This window comes from Haematobia irritans, chromosome 3 (genome assembly GCF_050003625.1).
Source record: "Haematobia irritans isolate KBUSLIRL chromosome 3, ASM5000362v1, whole genome shotgun sequence".
In the NCBI taxonomy this organism is placed as follows: Eukaryota; Metazoa; Arthropoda; class Insecta; order Diptera; family Muscidae; genus Haematobia; species Haematobia irritans.
Window position 1 is genome coordinate 122,713,090 of NC_134399.1, and position 18,795 is coordinate 122,731,884.

Sequence of the window (18,795 nt, forward strand, 5' to 3'; positions counted from 1 at the left end):
GTTAAATTAAATTCCTTGGCTGTAATTGCGGTAACAATACCGAGGATAAACATTAAAATATTGTATATTTTAGTTTTTAGTCCCATTGAATATTTCTTTAATGTTATGTTTTGTTTTTCAAAATATTAACAAACAGTGCTCGTTTGCTACAGACAATTACACCAAATTAAGTCGAATAATAATAACGTAAGTAATGTCATAGACTTTGTTGACAAAATATACATCCCTAATTAAACAAATACGAATTGTTTATACTTCATTGAATTCATTTATTTATTTATTTAATCAACCAACGCCCTTCTGGACAACATGTTGATAGAATTATATTGTTGCTGAGATTTCTTTAGAAAACTAATATATTTTATTTGACAGCTTGGGAGAATACTATGTTGGAAGTGTTCAGAAAAGAGTTGGAAGTGTGCAGAAAACACTTTCGGGAAGTTTTCTTATTTAAGTTTACATTGAAAATAAATAACCGAAAACCGGGTTTTTGATATTAAAAACACCGGTTCTACCGATCCACCGAAATGGGATTTTATACAAAACCGACAATCGGTGCCAAAAGAAAAACCGATCCACCGGCTTTCACCAACTGGATCACTCTAGTTACCTGACCACAATGATTCTTTCACAACTATCTTAAAATTCACTTTTTCTAACAGTTTGAAGGGGTTCTTATTGGCGTCGTTCTAAACGACACCTTATAATCGCACTCATGCGGTGCTTGAATGTAGTAACTTGGCGTGGTACGACTTCTCAATAGTGACGGCGTTTTTTGACGAGTTGTAGATATCGTATACAACAGTGTTGCATAGAGTTTAATAGAGTCTCAAAATCACCAGTCTCTAAATAAATTCCTAATGTTAAAACCGACATTCGAATGGCATTTAGTAGATTGTATAAAACTGCGATTATTAATTTACAAATGAATTCATTTGAAATAGGAAAACGTTTTCGCCAATTCAGATCGATTAAATTCTTAGAACGGCTGTTCTCCTTTGGATATATAAAATATTGCACAAACCTTTTTATACCCTGCGCCACGCTGTTTAGAATAGAAAAGGAATCCATTTTTCGTTGTTTACATGTAGTTTAAAAGGAATACCGAATAGCCTAGTTGTTATTATTCTTCTTATCCCTTCTTAACAATGCGATTCATCATTAAAATCTTACTACTGACGTGTTAATAGCTCAGCAAATTACCAGACGTTATATATTTTTATTCAACTCCAATGTTGAATATTGAAAAAATTTCAACATATTGACATCAAAAACAATCGGAACCAAGAAAAAAGACAATAATTTCCTCCTTTGAAAGATGTTTCGCCTACCGCCCATCGCTATGGTTATGTTTAAATACTAATAAAATGTCATTTTGGTATTTAGGCAACACTGCTGAGCTATTGTGAATTAACACTCATATATGCCCGGAAATAAAGATCGATTTGGATGAAAAATATAAAATACTTTCTATGAACTAACTCTCTTCCTATTCAATTATTTATTCAAAACAAAACTACTTCAGCGCAAATTAAATTAACAGCCATGTATACCCCAAAATACTATACGAAAACTGCATTCCGAACAGCAACAACAAAACATGGCATCACCTTAGAAACCAATTATTTATTATTTGAAAACTTTCAACAACACAGTAGCCGTTGCTTTAAACACCAAAAATCATATTTCCGTTCTAACAATTCGATTTGCTCACACATATACTTTTTGGAGACTATTTTTACTAAAATTGTTCATTTTAAACGATTACCAGCAATAATATGGCTACCAAAGCTAAAAAATTGTCCTCTCGTGAGAATCGAGACTTTAATACTGGTACTGTGACTTCCAAAAATAATGGAGGGATTCCGAAAAGAGCCAATGCTAAGCCGTTAGTCCTCTCGTCCCAGCGTTACAATAAAATTGTTACAAATGCGATTCCAATGGAGAAATTAAAAACTAAACAGCAGCTTGAGGAACAAAAGTACCAAGAACAACTAAAAATAGAAAATGATAAATTGGTGGCGCAATTTGAAGGAAATATGCAGAGCACTAAAGAAGAGAAGATACAACAGTTAAAGGAACAATTGGACAAAAAGACCCAACAAGGTAAAATCACTATTTTATTCGAATGTTTTACAGTCCTTATTGTATGATCAATAATAAACACAGATGTCCTGCAATAGATGAACTATTGAAATAACTATATACCACGTAATTGTAATTGCGCTTCTCGTAATTCGTGTGTAGCATATGCCGAAATTTTGGATAACCAAAATTCAGGTGGCAAACACACACTTTTGATTTGAACGACTGTATGAAAATAAGCACTAACCGCTGGTTCCCGTTAGCCCGTCGGACTATGTCCATGTTCAGGAGAAAATCTTAAATCCCGGCCGAAGACCTTCTAAGTTGCCAATTTGGATTTGGCCGTCTGAAGCTCGCATATTTATATCGTTTTGGAATCGCGTTTGCCAACTTTGGATTCTGTCCATAGGAGAAAATCCTTAACCCAGGCCGAATTTGACTGTGGTATCGCGTTAGCCCACTTTGTCCGAAGACCTGCAGTTTGCAATCACGTTAGTCCATTTTGGACTCAGTCCGTAGGACAAACCCTTGGAACCACGTTTGCCACTCGTGCCAAAAATAATCTACCAACATTTTAAGAAAAATTTATTTCCATAAAAAATTTTGTCAAAAATGTATTTCTATCAAATTTTGTTAAAATTATGTCAAAATTTTATTTCAATAGAAAATATTGTCAAAATTTTATTTGTATAGAAAATTTTGTCAAAATTTTATTTCTATGGAGAAAATTTTCTCAAAACTTTATTTCTATGGAAAATTTTCTCAAAATTTTATTTCTATGGAGAAAATTTTCTCAAAATTTTATTTTTATAGAAAATTTTGTCAAAAATTTATTTCTATAGAAAATTTTATCAAAATTTTATTTCTATAGAAAATTTTGTCAAAATTTTATTTCTATAGAAAATTTTGTCAAAACTTTATTTCTATAGAAAATTTTGTCAAAATTTTATTTCCATAGAAAATTTTGTCAAAATTTTATTTCTATAGAAAATTTTGTCAAAATTTTATTTCTATAGAAAATTTTGTCAAAATTTTATTTCTATAGAAAATTTTCTCAAATTTCTATTTCTGTGGGAAATTTTGTCAAAATTTTATTTCTATAGAAAATTTTGTCAAAATTTTATTTCTATAGAAAATTTTGTAAAAATTGTATTTCTAAAGAAAATTTTGTCAAAACTTTATTTCTATAGAAAATGTTGTCAAAATTTTATTTCTGTAGAAAAATTTGTCAAAATTGTATTTCTATAGAAAATTTTGTAAAAATGTTATTTCTTTTGCCACTCGTGCCAAAAATAATCTACCAACATTTTAAGAAAAATTTACCAAATATCTACAAAACTTAAAAAACAACCAAAATTTGATCCAAGGAAGATTTCGAAAAAAATTATTTCTATGGAAAATTTTGTAAAATTTTTATTTTTATAGAAAATGTTGTCAAAATTTTATTTCTATAGAAAACTTTGTCAAAATTGTATTTCTATGGAAAATTTTGTCAAAATTTTATTTCTGTGGGAAATTTTGTCAAAATTTTATTTCTATAGAAAATTTTGTCAAAATTTTATTTCTATAGAAATTTTTGTCAAAATTTTATTTCTATAGAAAATTTTGTCAAAATTTTATTGCTATCGAAAATTTTGTCAAAATTTCATTTCTATAGAAAAGTTTGTCAAAATTTTATTTCTATAGAGAACTTTGTCAACATCTTATTTCGATAGAAAATATTGTGAAAATTTTATTTCTATAGAAAATTTTGTCAAAATTTTATTTCTATAGAAAATTTTGTCAAAATTTTATTTCTATTGAAAATTTTGTCAAAATTTTATTTCTATTGAAAATTTTGTCAAAATGTTTATTTTTATAGAAAATTTTCTCAAACTTTTATTTCTATAAACAATTTTCTCAATTTCCATTTTTCAATTTTTAATTTTTTTTCATTTCTATAAAAAATTTTATTCTTCTGTAGAAATGTTTGTCACAATTTCTGTAGAAAAATTTGTCACCATTTTATTTCTATTGAAAATTTTATCAAAACTTTATTTTTATAAAAAAGTTGGCCAAAATTTTATTTCTATAGAAAATTGATGTACCTCTTATTTGGAGAGGTATATTTTGCAAAATCTACCAAAAGATCAAGAATTCTACCAATCTATCAAACATTAAAAAATCTACCATTTTTAGTAGAATTCTACCAACTGTGGCAAACGTTTTTGGAAACCGAACAAGGGCTGTCCACCCTTATGATTTCAAGGTGGCGTTGGCCCACTTTGCGTTCGAGAAAAACATCTCAAACCCCAACCAAACAGTAAAAAATTTGCTGTTCGGAACAACAAAGGGGAACGCAGTTGCCACCATAGTCAAATCCAATATTGCGAAAAAGACACCACAAACGAAGGACAGCCAAAAAAGGAAATTGGGGTTTTTTTCAAGTTACAACCTAAAAAACACAACAATTTTGTGTTCTTGTTCTCCATATAATTTTTTGAGGTCCCACTTCAACTTTTTAATCTAACTCGGAAGACTAAGTCATTTAAAAAAAGGATGACTATATTTTTTTTTAATTTTTAATGTAAAATTTATTTAAAAAATTCAGTTATAATCATACTAAAACCACAGATTCAGTTAAGAAATGAATAGAAAATAGTTATGTTTAAAAAAAAATAATTGAGTTTTCCAATCAAGATCAATTAAATTTTAATTTGAATTAATTACAAAATACATTGAAATTTGCTAATGAAATCAATTATTTTTATACCCAATTAAAATGTGATTTATACTATCATTTTTGTGATTGAAAAAATTTTAATTAAAAAATTAATTGGATTCGTTTTCTCGCAATAATTCGTTTTCTCGCAATAATATTTTTTTCCTTTTTGCTTAGCTTCGTATTTCGATATTCCAATTCCCGTTGCTATGTAGCTACAAATGAATAGACCTATATTGACAGGAAATCTTCGTAGTCGCAATAGTGATACTAGTATACCATGAGTAGAAACAAAACATGGTCTTAAATATAACGAAACACACGTTAGGTATAGTGGCAGTCCTATATTTCAGGCTCACTTAGACTATTGATGAGGGCATGCTAACCATTGCACCACGAGTGACACAACACTCGTTTCAAATGACATACAACATTTTTCCAGTTTTTCACTCATTTCAGCCAGACGTATAAATTTGTGGATATTTTTTTAACGATTTTGGTACACAGAAAAAAAATATTTTTTGTCTTCAATTTTTTTTTTAATTGAAATATCACGGAAATGATAGTATCAATCAACAAGGGCAATTAATTAATGCAATTAATTTTTGCAATTGACTATTGTTTCCATTAAAAAATTTGTAGAACCAATTATATTTTCAATTGAATATTTTTTACAATTAAATTACAAACTTAATTGGAAATACAGTATAATCGTTTATTTATATGGAGGGAATAATAACAAAAATTTTTGAAAGATTTTGCCAAAATTCTGGAGCTAGATATATGTAAGAAGCAAATGAAATCGAAAAACACCAACCCGCCCAAATTGATATATATTAAGTTTGGGAGCTATATCTAAATCCGTGTTCCTTTTGTTGTGTATACTAATACTCGTTCTTTCCTATTTGTCTAGTTTTATTCATCGGTATAATCACTAAGCTACTTCGAATCTCTGGTGCTATTTACCTACAGCTATCATGTCAATTGTTCATTCCCATTCGGTAGAGATTCTGATCAATTATAAAAATAATTGAGTTTTTCAAACAAAATCAATTAAATTTTTAATTGAACATTTAATTGGTTTAATTAACTAAACGAAATTAACTAAAATACAATAAATACCTTATTGCATCAATTAAAAAATTAATTGAGTTTTTCGACAAAAATCAATAAAATTCTTAATTGAGCCAATTAAAAAATTAATTGAAAGTCCCGCAAAAAACTTTTTTTTAATAAAGTATATTTTTTATTTCTATATAATTGTATGATTGATAATTTTGTGATAGAAGAAATTTCAATTCAAACATTAATTGGATCAATAATTTCGTGATTGAATCAAAAAAATTTTTTTTGTGCACGAAAATTGTCGTATCAATCACAGAATTAATTAAAAAAAATATTTTTGGTTAAAAATTAATTAATGTTTGTCGCAAAACTCAATACATTTTTAATTAAGATGATCAATTACCTTTTTGTATTATAATTATTTATAAATAATTTTTATAATAATCTTTAAATAAAAAAAAAATTCTTGCAATTTTCATACGATTTAGCATTTTTATGAATTTTCAGATTATAATTTGGACTTTCCTTTGGATTTAATATTTTAATTTAATTAAAACGTTAATAATTACTTTACGTAAACATTATCATCTGTTGTCTATCTATATTTTTCTGTACTTTCAATTTTCAACCACTTAATTTGCAAAATTTAAAGTCTAAGTAGGTCATTTGAAGCCTTACTCTTGATATAAATCGATTTTACTTACATTCACTTCAAAGAACGTCATTAGATTTCATTACGACCATACTGATGTTTGTTCCGAACTCGTAGTTAATAAATACTGTATCCATATTTCTTATTCTGTTTTTAGCAAAGGAGTCGTATGAACAAACCAAAGAAAATGAGGCGCAAAAACGTCAAGAGAAGATTGCCAAAGCTCAAAAGTTAATTGAAAAACTAAAACCTGGACCAAGGGATTTACGCACCGCAGCATTACAAAGTGAAGTTTTGCGTGCTCGTAATGTTCAGCGGGAAATTAACGAAGAATTTAAGAAAGCTATTAAACAACAAGAATGTGAAATGAAAATGATGTGTCATGGTCAGGCCATGTCCTGGATTCAAGATGGACAACAACGCCTAACGGAAAGGCAGAAAAATGAAAATCTCTATAAGAAAGAATTACTTCAGACAATAGGTGAAAATCAAAAAATACGATCGGAACAAAAGAAACAAGAAATGAAGGAACAACAAGTTGCTAGACAAACTACAGATGCTGAAATAAAAGCTCAAATGGAAAAGGAGATGGCTATTATGGAGAAGAAACGTGAGGAATTGCGTAAAAATGCTTTGGAAGCCATGAAAATGACTGAGCAGCGGAGATTGAGTAAGTACCATAAATGATATATAGTCTTTGTACAGACACCCAAAGAAATTTGTTAATAGAAAAAGCAGAATAATCGTTTTGTTAAACCTTAAAAAAATCTGCTGAAAAAGGGAAAGCATCCGTTGTTTGCTGAAATAGCAAACATTGCCTGCTACTTTTTAAATACGATTACACGATGTTTTAGTTCGACAGAAACAAACAAAAAAGAAAAAAATTCTCACGAATTTGGCCAAATATAGAATCTGCTCAAGAATCTAAATTTTTTCAACTTAAAGTAACAGCAAACAAATATTAAAGGTCTGGAAGTTATAAAAAAAAAACTATTTTTGGTTCTTAAACATATTTTGGACAAAATTTCAATCCTTAATATTGTTATTCTCCAGATCATTAATTAAAAAAATTTAACAGTAGACACCATGGTGCAATGGTTAGCATGCCCGCCTTACACACGCAAGGTCGTGGGTTCGATTCTTGCTACGACCGAACACCAAAACGTTTTTCAGCGGTGGATTATCCCACCTCAGTAATGCTGGTGACATTTCTGAGGGTTTCAAAGCTTCTCTAAGTGGTTTCACTATAAAAAGGAGGTCCCTTGTAATTGAGCTTAACATGGAATCGGGCAGCACTCAGTGATAAGAGAGAAGTTCACCACTGTGGTATCACAATGGACTGAATAGTCTAAGTGAGCCTGATACATCGGGCTGCCACATAACCTAACCTAACCTAACAATAGACACCAGCTGCAGTTTTTAGCAGACGTTTTCCTATGGGCATTGGCGTAGCTAGGGGGTGTCCTAGAAAAATGTAAGGCCCTCATCCCAACTTAGGGATCTCCCTGTTTCACTCTACGGGGTCTTGACTTCTTACCTCCACATACGACTGGCGTCGGCATAAATAATTTAGAATCCTGCCGGTATGGACATATTCTCGATGCCTTCGATAGGTTAAACGCCACGAGGACCGCCCTATGACACGGTTTAGGCTGATTAAGTCCTCTATTAGTGTGAGCAGAAATGACATGCAAAGCAGTCATCGCGCTGTGTACTTTCCGGAATCCATGTTGATGGTTAGCAGTTGGAAAATTGTCCACAAGACTGGGTAGGAGTGGTGTCTTGGCGACTGGTGAGAAAAGAGATATCAGTCTGTACGATTCACCTTTGCTCGAGTCTTTGTCTGGCTTCAGTAGTGGAATCACCCTACCCATCTTCCAGACATCGGGTATAATGAGTGATTCCAAGGACAAATTGAGGAGTCAGACCAGGTACTAAACTCCCAGTATTCCCAGATGCTTTAGCATTAGAACAGAAATTCCGTCGGGGCCCAGTGCTTTGGATGATTTCGCTGTGTAGATGACATGGGTAACTTCGGCAATGGTAAATTGTGGTGTATCGTCTCGCAGACCACGACTACGACGATTGGCTCTCCTTTTCGCCCTTTCGCTCTCGGGATGATATCGGTGTATTCTTTGAAGATGTCCCAGTTGGCTTTCTTTTGGTTTATGTACGACCAGCGTTCAGAGATTATGAACTCACGGCGCCGGGTTCTATGTAGTGGATTGACCCGATGGTTCCAGCTCTTCAGCCAGCGGCTGCCACATCAGTGTACATGTTGTTTCTCCATTTTCGTACTTTATTCTTATGAATCATGTTAATACCTGCCTGAAATGGTGCCTTGTGCAAATTACAGTTGTGTAAACATCCTATGCACGGTTGTGTCAGACGCTATGGTCGCTTGTGTCAGATGCTATTGACGGGTTTCGGACCCTGAATCAGTGATTAGAATTACATGTGGGAAAGGGGCTTCGTCAGACTATTGCGCTCAGCATATACGACATTGTTGTTTTTTGGATTATACGTTGAATATAAAGTCAAAAGGTTGATGAGTCAAATAGATGCGCTACAAGTTCCCTATCCAGATACAGTCCATTATATCTCTACATGTACTATATCAGAAATAGAATTGCAAACGTAAAAATCTCAACCAAAAATATATATAATTTCACACCATGTTTTATACTTCAGACTCCTATTAAAGAGTATTGTTTTCTTTTTAATTTCCAGGAGAACAAATGACTGAGCAAATAGAAGACCGCTTAGTATGTGTCTACAATGCCGGAAAACGTCAATTGAACTCTCTGCTTGCGGAACAAACGAAAAAGATTGCCGATGAACAACAAAGGAAAATCGATGGACAACTTAAGAAACTAGCATCTATGGCTGACAACAGTCAGGCTTTGGAATCCGAACGCATACGTCGTGATATCTCTACAATGCAATTGAAATTTACTGCTGAAGAACAGGAGAAAATACGAAAGGATAAAGCAGCTAAGCAGGCACGCATTGAAGCCTATCTTAGAGAGATGGAAGAGCAAAAGGAAGCTAAACGTCGGGCCGAGGAAGAAAAACGCTTTGAAATTGCCCAACGTTTTAAAAATGAGGAGGTTAATCGCAATTTCGTTATTAGGGAAAAAGAAAAGATGCTGGACAATGCTCGTACTATGCGATCGTTTCTTGACCAACAAATCGAAGAGAATCAACGTCATAAAGTGGCTGAAAAGCAGGCAAATATCACATGTCATCAGGAGAGTGTGGATAAAGAAGATAAATTCTTCTTTGAATATGCTCGAAATCTCATTGAAGATGCCCAGCAAAAGGGAAGACCTTTATATCCATTTGTTAAGGCTGTACAACAATATAAGAAAGAGAATGAAATCAATTGTGAGCGTAAAGTTCCACCGCATATGGCAACGAAAATTACTATTGGTAGAACACCGCAACCACCATCTAAGGAAGACAAATCCAATGGTGACGAGAAAAACGCAGAAGATAAGACTTCAAAAGTTCGTGAAGAAATTCTACAAAATTGTATGAAAATTGATGAGATCATATTAAAAGCGGGGAAAGATAAGCAAATTGAATTGAGTGATCCAACTCCACAACAAGGATCCGATATTTGTAGCGGCGGAGTCTTAACCAAACCTTTGAAAACAGAATCTTCGTCCAATGATAAATGTGGTTCTACAAATTCGATTCGATTACGTTATAGCATGGAAGATTTAAAGAAGCTTAATCACTACGCCGCACCATCGTGTCATTAAAAACAATTAAACATTTTTTGTTGTGTATTCAATAAAATATTCTTTATTAAAAACAAAAATTAGATGCTTTAAAAACGTTCTGTTCTTATAGACGATGAAAACAATTGAGTTTCAAACTCCTGGTTTTATTATTTTTTAGTTACCGATTTTTGTAAAATTTTAATTTAAATTAAACTTTTAGTTATACTTATGTTTGTTTTGTGATTAGTTTTAGCCTACTTTTTTCAATAAATTTACCTTTTTAGCCAGCAATCCTTGGTGTTCTTCTTGATGTACTAATTGGGCATAATCGTATTAAAAAAAAAAACAAGTATATACAGCAGTAAATTCGGCCGGGCCGAATTGTAAATACCCACCACCATGAATCAAGTATATTAGTTTACTATGAAAACTCTTCGTCGTAGTGGGTTACTTGATAATATATAGAATTGTAGGGGGTTCGATGACAAGTCTTCTCCCAAACGAGCCAGCTCCCGAAGACAAAGATTAAAGATTCTACCTATGAAGACCAGATAAGATTCTGGATTTATGGGAACCAATTTTGTTAGAGTTTTAGAGAAAATATAAACATATCGTGAATATGTTGAAATTACGCCTTGATTTAAAATCTTAAATCTGTAGATTTTTCCGCATTTATTTAAATACGATGAGTAAAATCTGGAACTTTTACTTTCAGTTTGAAGCAATTTTCATGATCAGTGCGCCTGCTATACCCTGAAAGAAATGAATTCTTTTTTGAGAAACGTAATTTTAGACAAGCAAAGTTTTCTTTTGACACAAATTTTAGCGACAATTTCGTTTGTCTAAAATATTATTATAGATTACTAATTTCCAGAAAATCTGAAATCTGAAGCCCAAGAAATAAAGCCGGGAGATCGGTGTATATGGGGGCTATACCAAAACATGGGCCGATAGGCACCATTTGCTACTCACATATTTGTGATCTTAAAATATTTCCAGATTTTCAATTTCAAACAAATCGGCCAGAAAATATAGTCTCTAGACGCCCAAGAAGTAAAAATCGAGAGATCAGTCTATATGGGGGTTATACCAAAATATGGACCGATATACCTCAATTTCGGCACTCTTATTTGTGGTCTAAAAATACCTCTAGATTTCGAATTTCAGGCAAATCATGTAATAAATACAGTTTATTGTAGCTCAAGAATTTCAGGCAAAGCAGATGGTAAATACAGTTTCTAGAAGCCAAAGAAGCAAAATGGGAGATCGGTCCATATGGGGGCTATACCAAAAAATGGACCGATGGGCACCATTTTCGGCACACCTTTTTATGGTCCCAAAAGAACTCTAGATTTTCAATTTCAGGAAAATCGGATACAAAATATAGTTTCTAGAAGCCCAAGAAGCAAAATCGGGAAATCAGTCCCTATGGGGGCTATATCAAAACATGGACCGATGAGCACCATTTTCGGCACACCTTTTTATGGTCCTCAAATACCTCTAGATTTCCAATTTCAGGCAAATAGGATGGTAAATATAGTTTCTAGAAGCCCTAAAAGCAAAATCGGGATATCGGTCTATATGAAGGCTATACCAAAACATGGACCGATGAGCACCTTTTTCGGCACACCTTTTTATGGTCCTCAAATACCTCTATATTTCCAATTTCATGCAAATTGGATAAAAACTACGGTTTTTATAGGCCCAAGACTCCAAATCGGGAGGTTGGTTTATATGAGGGCTATATCAAAACATGGACCGATGCGGACCATTTTCGACACACCTCTTTATGGTTCCAAAATACCTTTAGATTTTCAATTTCATACAAATCGGATAGAAAATACTGTTTCTAGACGCGTAAGAAGAAAAATCGGGAGATCGGTCTATATGGGGGCTATACCAAAACATGGACCGATATGCACCATTTTCGACACACCTCTTTATAGTCCCACAATACCTCTAGATTTCCAATTTCAGGCAAATCGGATGGTAAATATAGTTTCTAGACGCCCAAGAAACAAAATCGGGAGATCGGTCTATATGGGGGCTATATCAAAACATGGACCGATACGAACGATTTTCGACACACCTCCTTATGGTCCTAGAATACCTCTAGATTTTCAATTTCAGACAAATCGGATAGAAAATACTGTTTCTAGACGCCTAAGAAGCAAAATCGGGAGATCGGTCTATATGGGGGCTATACTAAACCATGGACCGATACGGACCATTTTCGACACACCTCTTTATGGTCCCAAAATAACTCTAGATTTCCAATTTCAGGCAAATCTGATTAAAACTACGGTTTTTATAGGCCCAATACCCCAAATCGGGAGGTCGGTTTATATGGGGACTATATCAAAACTTGGACCGATATAGCCCATCTTCGAACTTGACCTGCTTGCAAACAAAAAACTAATCTGTGCCAAATTTCGGGACGATAGCGCCATTATTGAGGGTTGTAGCGTGATTACAACAGACAGACAGACGGACAGACGGACGGACATGCTTATATCGTCTTAGAATTTCTCCCTGATCAAGAATATATATACTTTATATAGTCGGAAATCGATATTTCGATGTGTTACAAACGGAATGACAAACTTATTATACCCCCGTCACCATTCTATGGTGGTGGGTATAACAAGTATATAGAGCAGTAAGTTCGGTCGGGCCGAATCTTAAATACCCACCACCATGAATCAAATATTATAGTTTCCTTTAAAATTTCAGGGCAGTTTGATGACAGATATTCTTCCAAGCAGAGCAGCTCAACCAGTACACTTCCCGAAGATAAATTTAAAGATTTTACCTATGAAGACTATATCAGATTTTGGATTTATAAAAACCATTTTTGTTTGAGTTTTAGAGGAATCATTAACATCTCATGTAAGTGTGCAAGAAAACGATGAAATATCGCCTTGATTTGAAATCTAAAATTTGTAGATGTTTATCTCCATTATTTAAATGATTACGAGAAGTAAAATCTGGAAATTTTACATTCAGTTTGTTTCAAGCAATTTTCATGATAAAATCGCCTTCTATACCCTCATGACGTTAAATCGGTATTTATGGAGGCCTTACCAAATGGACCGATAAAAACTAAATCCTACACACGTTTTTATGAGTCGGACAAATTGGACAAAACCTACGGTTTCTAGAAACCCAAGGAGTTAAATCGGGATATCGGTCTTATGGGGGCTATACTACAGCATGGACTGATACTCACCGTTTTCGGCACATCCCTTTATGGTCCTAAAATACTTCTAGATTTAAAATTTCAGGCAAATTCGATAAAAACTACGGGTTATAGAATCCAAAACAATAAAATCATTTCTGCACACCTATTTATAGCCCTAAAAAATCTCCAGATTTTCAATTTCAGGCGAATTGGACGACAACTACGGTTTCTACAAGCCCAAAAAAAGAAAAATCGGGAGATCGGTGTATATGGGGGCTATATTAAAACATTGACCGATACTCACCATTTTCGGCGCATCTCTGTATGGTTCTAAAATAATTCTAGATTTCAAATTCTAGATTTCTATATGGGGGATATACCAAAACATAGACCGATAAATACCTCTAGATTTCCAATTTCAGGCGAATTGGATAAAAACTACAGTTTCTATAACCCCAAGCACAATGTGAAAAAAGTTTAGTGCCTTTCTCTCTACACAGAAAAAAATATCACCAAATTTTTTCCAATTAAAAAGTTAATTGAAGTTGAAAATTTTTTCAATTAATAAATTAATTGATACAATTAACTTTTTAATCATGATAGAAACATTAAGTTAATTAAGTGAATGATTGAAAATTTTAAAATTTTTAATTAAAAAACAAGTAAGTAAAGTAGAAAGTCGGGCGGGGCCGACTATATCATACCCTAAACCACCATTACAGAATTAGTAATCATAAGCATTTGTGGGGTAACATATAGATCTGGGAGATAAACCGCTGTTGCATATTTAAGAAAATTAAGGGGTACATGTCTATGGGTGCTTTGTGTCGATCTGACTATAGCTCATAGTCAATGTTGCCACGGAAAGTACTATATTTTTCGTAAAATTTAAAAAAATTTTATGGTTCTAAGTACTTTATTATCTTAGAACATGAACATGCAACGTATATAACTTAGAATATAAATTTGTATTACCACCACGGTTGCCACAGTTGGTAGAATTCTACCCAAATTAGTAATCTTTTTTGTTAAATCTCTATAAAAATAAAATTTTGGAAAAAGTGTCTATAAACAAATTTTTGTGAGAAAAATTTCTATAGAAATAAAATTTTGACAATATATTCTATAGAAATAAAATTTTGAGAAAAAATTCCACAGAAATAAAATTTTGAGAAAATTTTTTATAGAAATAATATTTTGAAAAAAAAAAATTCTATAGAAGTAAAATTTTGACAAAATGTTCTATAGAAATAAAATGTTGACAAAATTCTCTACAGGAATAAAGTTTACCACACATTGTTAAAGATCATGCCTTGCCGGCTTCTAATTTCCTCCTCTAGAGTCACCAAAATGTAAAAATTATTACAAATTGCGTTGAGTGAAAATGTCCTACATTGTGGCCCTAGACGCTAAATATTAGAAAAACCCTACATATAGGGAATTTCCCCTACTTCTAGCAACACTGGCTGTGTTGATATTGCGCCTACGGAGTTAGTATGCCACTAATATTGAGCCCATTATTAAAAAAGAGAAAATCGTTAAATTAGTGTGGGTAATGAATACAAATTTGTAAAATCGAGCAATATTCTTATGTAAGAGCTACAAGTACGTATTAGTACGATCGGCTAGTATATCAAAATTTGAAATTTGAGTAACATTGGTTAATAAATAAGAGTACTATGGCCAAATTTGGGAAAATGGAGCGATGCATATATATGGAAGTTATATCTAAATCTGAACCAATTTGCATAATATTTTGCGGGTTTGATTAAGGTTATCTTGTGCAAGATTTGAGTAAGATCGGTTAAGAAATGAGGCCTGTATGGTCAAACATGAGGTTATTAGAGGCGAATTTTTCAAAATCGGGTGATACATATATGGGAGCTATATCTACATCTGAACCGATTTCGATGAAATTTTGCACATATAGTTAGTACTATAGTGGACTGGATCTAGCCAACTTTTAGTAAGATCGGTTAATAAATAAGGGTTCTATGGCCAAATTTGGGAAAATCGGGCTATACATATATATGGGAGCTATATCCAAATCTGAACCGATTTCGATGATTTTTTGCACATATAGTTAGTGCTATAGAAGACAACATTTAGCCAAATTTGGGTAAGATCGGTTGATAAATAAGGGTTTTATGGCCAAATTTAGAAAAATCGGGCGGTACATATATATAGGAGCTATATCTAAATCTGAACCGATCTCGATGATTTTTTGCACATATAGTAAGTGCTATAGAAGACTACATTTAGCCAAATTTGGGTCAGATCGGTTGATAAATAAGGGTTTTATGGCCAAATTTGGGAAAATCGGGCGATACATATATATGGGAGCTATATCTAAATCTGAACCGATTTGGATGAAATTTTGCAGACTTGAAGGGCGATGGAAAAGATTACCTTTTGCCAAATTTGGTGACGATGCGTTTGCAAACACGCGCAACGTGACCCCATTTGTCGAAATCGGGCGATACATATATATGGGAGCTATATCTAAATTTGATCCGATTTCTTCCAAATTCAATAGTGTTCGTCCTTATGCCCAAAAAAACTCCCTGTACCAAATTTCATCAAAATCGGTTAATAATTGCGACCGGAATCCTGTGAACAACAAATACATGGACAGACGGACGGACGGACACCAAGCGCTAGATCGACTCAGGAGGTGATTCTGAGTCGATCGGTATATATTTTATGGGGTCTAAAATCAATATTTCAGGTAGGCACATTTTTTGGCCGATCAAACTTATTATACCCTGACCACTATGTGGTTTAGGGTATAATTAATTGATACAATTAACTTTTTAATCAAATTCGGAAGACTAATTCAGTTAAAAAAAGTGCTTATTTTTTTTTTAATTTTTCATTAAAAATGTATTTCAAACAATCATTTGTTAATCGAAATAAAAACTCTAAGCCAATTCAGAAAGTAATTACAAGTAGTTACCTTTTTTAATTAATAAATTAATTGAGTTTTGCAATCAACATCAATTAAATTTTTAATTGAATCAATTAAAAAATTAAAAAATTAATTGAAATTTGCTGAAAAAATCAATTAATTTTTTAATCAAGAATTTTTTCTATGCCCAATTAAAACTGTGATTGATACTATCATTTTCGTGATTGAAGACATTTCAATTAAAAAATTAATTGGATCAATTAATTTGGTGATTGAATCAGAAAAAAAAATTTTTTTGTGTGTATTTACCAAACTAAGTACGATCGTTACACTTTACTGTTCTGTGAACAAATTGGTGTCCCACACTCCAGTATTTGCGCCACAATGGCCACTTTTCTCCCCTCCACATAACACATTTCGCAATATGCTTTTTAACCATCGGGTAGAGGACTAAGGTTAGGATAGGTTATGGAGTATGAAACCAGCCCGTAGCAAAAGGGCTGGTTCCCACTTAGACCATGTTGATCCATTGAGTTTCCTTATAGTTGTTCTTCTTCGTCCTCATCAATCATTTGAGTCTGCAGGCGAGTTCCAAAGAAAGAGCTTCCTAGGTCTTCCATCCCGCGGCCTTAATGAATGCTGAAGTTCCGTATCAACCATTTGAGTCTGCAGGCGAATTCCAAAGAAAGAGCTTCTTAGGTCTTCCATCCCGTGGCCTTAATAAAGGCTGTACATCCGTACATCCGTTATATACTGAAAGAAAAAGGCGCTCAATATCTTGTTTCTTCTAAAGGATAATGCTGGACAATGCACACGATATGGTTGGAGTCTTCTGTTGCTTCTGGGTCCAGACACCTTCTACAAATATCGTCAGTCATTAAGCCAATCCTTACCATGTGTTTTCCAAGTGTGTTGTGTCCCGTTATGATGCCTATCAATGCTCTCAGATCATATCTGTAAGTCGTCATCAGGAAATCAGAGTTCTTACGACTCTAGTCGTCACATATCAGTTTAGTTTGCTCGCAGGTCGCAGAGGAAGCCCAACGTTCCTTCCATAAATCAACGTATCTGACATTGATCCTGTAAGTATATAAAGATAGCAGAGGGAAAACATCTGTAACGATGTTGTTCGTCCCGCGTGCGCCTTCTTTAGCCAGCACATCCGCCTCCTTATTTCCCATTATTCCATAACGATCAGGTACCCATGACAGAGTGATATTATGCTGTTCAGTGAGAGCTCTAAGCTAGTAATGCATTTCTTACATCTCCACAATTTACAACACCAATTTTACATCCAGAGCGAATATTTCCGCCTTTTTCTAGTTTTTAATTTTCATGTATAAACTCAGATGACGTCTACAAGAGCTGTTCAATGGTCAAATCTAGTGCGGTTGGATTGGACAATGTCCATCAAAAATTTTTAAAAATTGTCCTACCCATAGTTGTTAGACATATAACACACCTATTTAATACAATCATAACGACTGGTAATTATCCAATGGGATGGAAATATGCGAAGGTGATACCAATCCCAAAATCTAATGCCAATAATGAATACAGACCAATTTCAATTTTACCATATTTATCCAAAGTATTTGAACGCATAATGCATTTCCAAATAACAGAATACTTGCGACGGAACTCGTTATTGTCTGTGCATCAATCCGGTTTCAGATCTAAACATAGTTGCATAACCGCATTATTGGACGTAACGGAAAATATAGGTGTCAGCACTGATAAAGGACTCCTGTCTCTGTTATTCTTATTAGACCACTCGAAAGCTTTTGACTGCGTCAACCACGATATTCTTTGCTTTAAACTTGAACGCTATTTCAACTTTTCAAATTCAGCATTACTTAAGATATCGTATCCAGTCTGTTGTTGTAAAAAACAAATCTTCCACGCCTCTAAATCTAAATGCTGGCGTTCAGCAAGGTTCGATACTAGGACCATTATTATTCTGCATGTACATCAATGACCTCCCAAATATTCTTGATCACTCAAAAATACACACCTACGCCGACGACGTCCAAATTTACTTGAGTTGTCGGAAATCTCAACTAGCTGATGTAAATAAATTAAATTATGACCTTGGGAAAATATATTTGTGGGCTCAGGATAATTGTCTTCAAATAAATCCAAAAAATCTAAATTTCTCTTAATAAATGGTCGTGCACAAAACATTTCTTGTAAGTATGCTGTACAAATTGGAAGTGAACAAATCGAGCAGACACACAAAACAAAAAATTTGGGAATAATTTTCAATAATTCTCTAACATGGAACGATCCTATAATTGCTGCCACAGGAAAAATGTTTGGTATGTTACGAACTTTATATCAAACGCAGCATCTTACACCCCTTAATATTCGTATCCTATTAGCCAATTCGTACCTAATACCAGTGTTGTTGTATGGCAGTGAACACTTTACTAAAACTGATGTTAACAGTAAAAATCGTCTCGAATCAGTGCCTTC

At 33.3% G+C, this 18,795-nt stretch overlaps 1 protein-coding gene across 1 annotated transcript; it reads left to right on the forward strand.

The window, feature by feature from the left end:
- The first annotated feature begins 1,617 nt into the window (after positions 1–1,617).
- Positions 1,618–10,522, forward strand: LOC142230334 (uncharacterized). The gene is made up of 3 exons (XM_075300970.1): positions 1,618–2,106; positions 6,661–7,173; positions 9,234–10,522. The coding sequence occupies exons 1-3, from the start codon at positions 1,779–1,781 to the stop codon at positions 10,268–10,270; spliced, it is 1,878 nt and encodes a 625-aa protein (XP_075157085.1). The 5' UTR covers positions 1,618–1,778; the 3' UTR covers positions 10,271–10,522.
- Positions 10,523–18,795: the final 8,273 nt, after the last annotated feature.

Coding starts and splice junctions, on each gene's coding strand:
- LOC142230334 (XM_075300970.1), top strand. CDS start 1,779: ATGGCTACCAAAGCTAAAAAATTGTCCTCTCGTGAGAATCGAGACTTT. Junction 2,107..6,660: donor GGACAAAAAGACCCAACAAG/GTAAAATCACTA, acceptor TTCTGTTTTTAG/CAAAGGAGTCGTATGAACAA. Junction 7,174..9,233: donor GACTGAGCAGCGGAGATTGA/GTAAGTACCATA, acceptor TTTAATTTCCAG/GAGAACAAATGACTGAGCAA.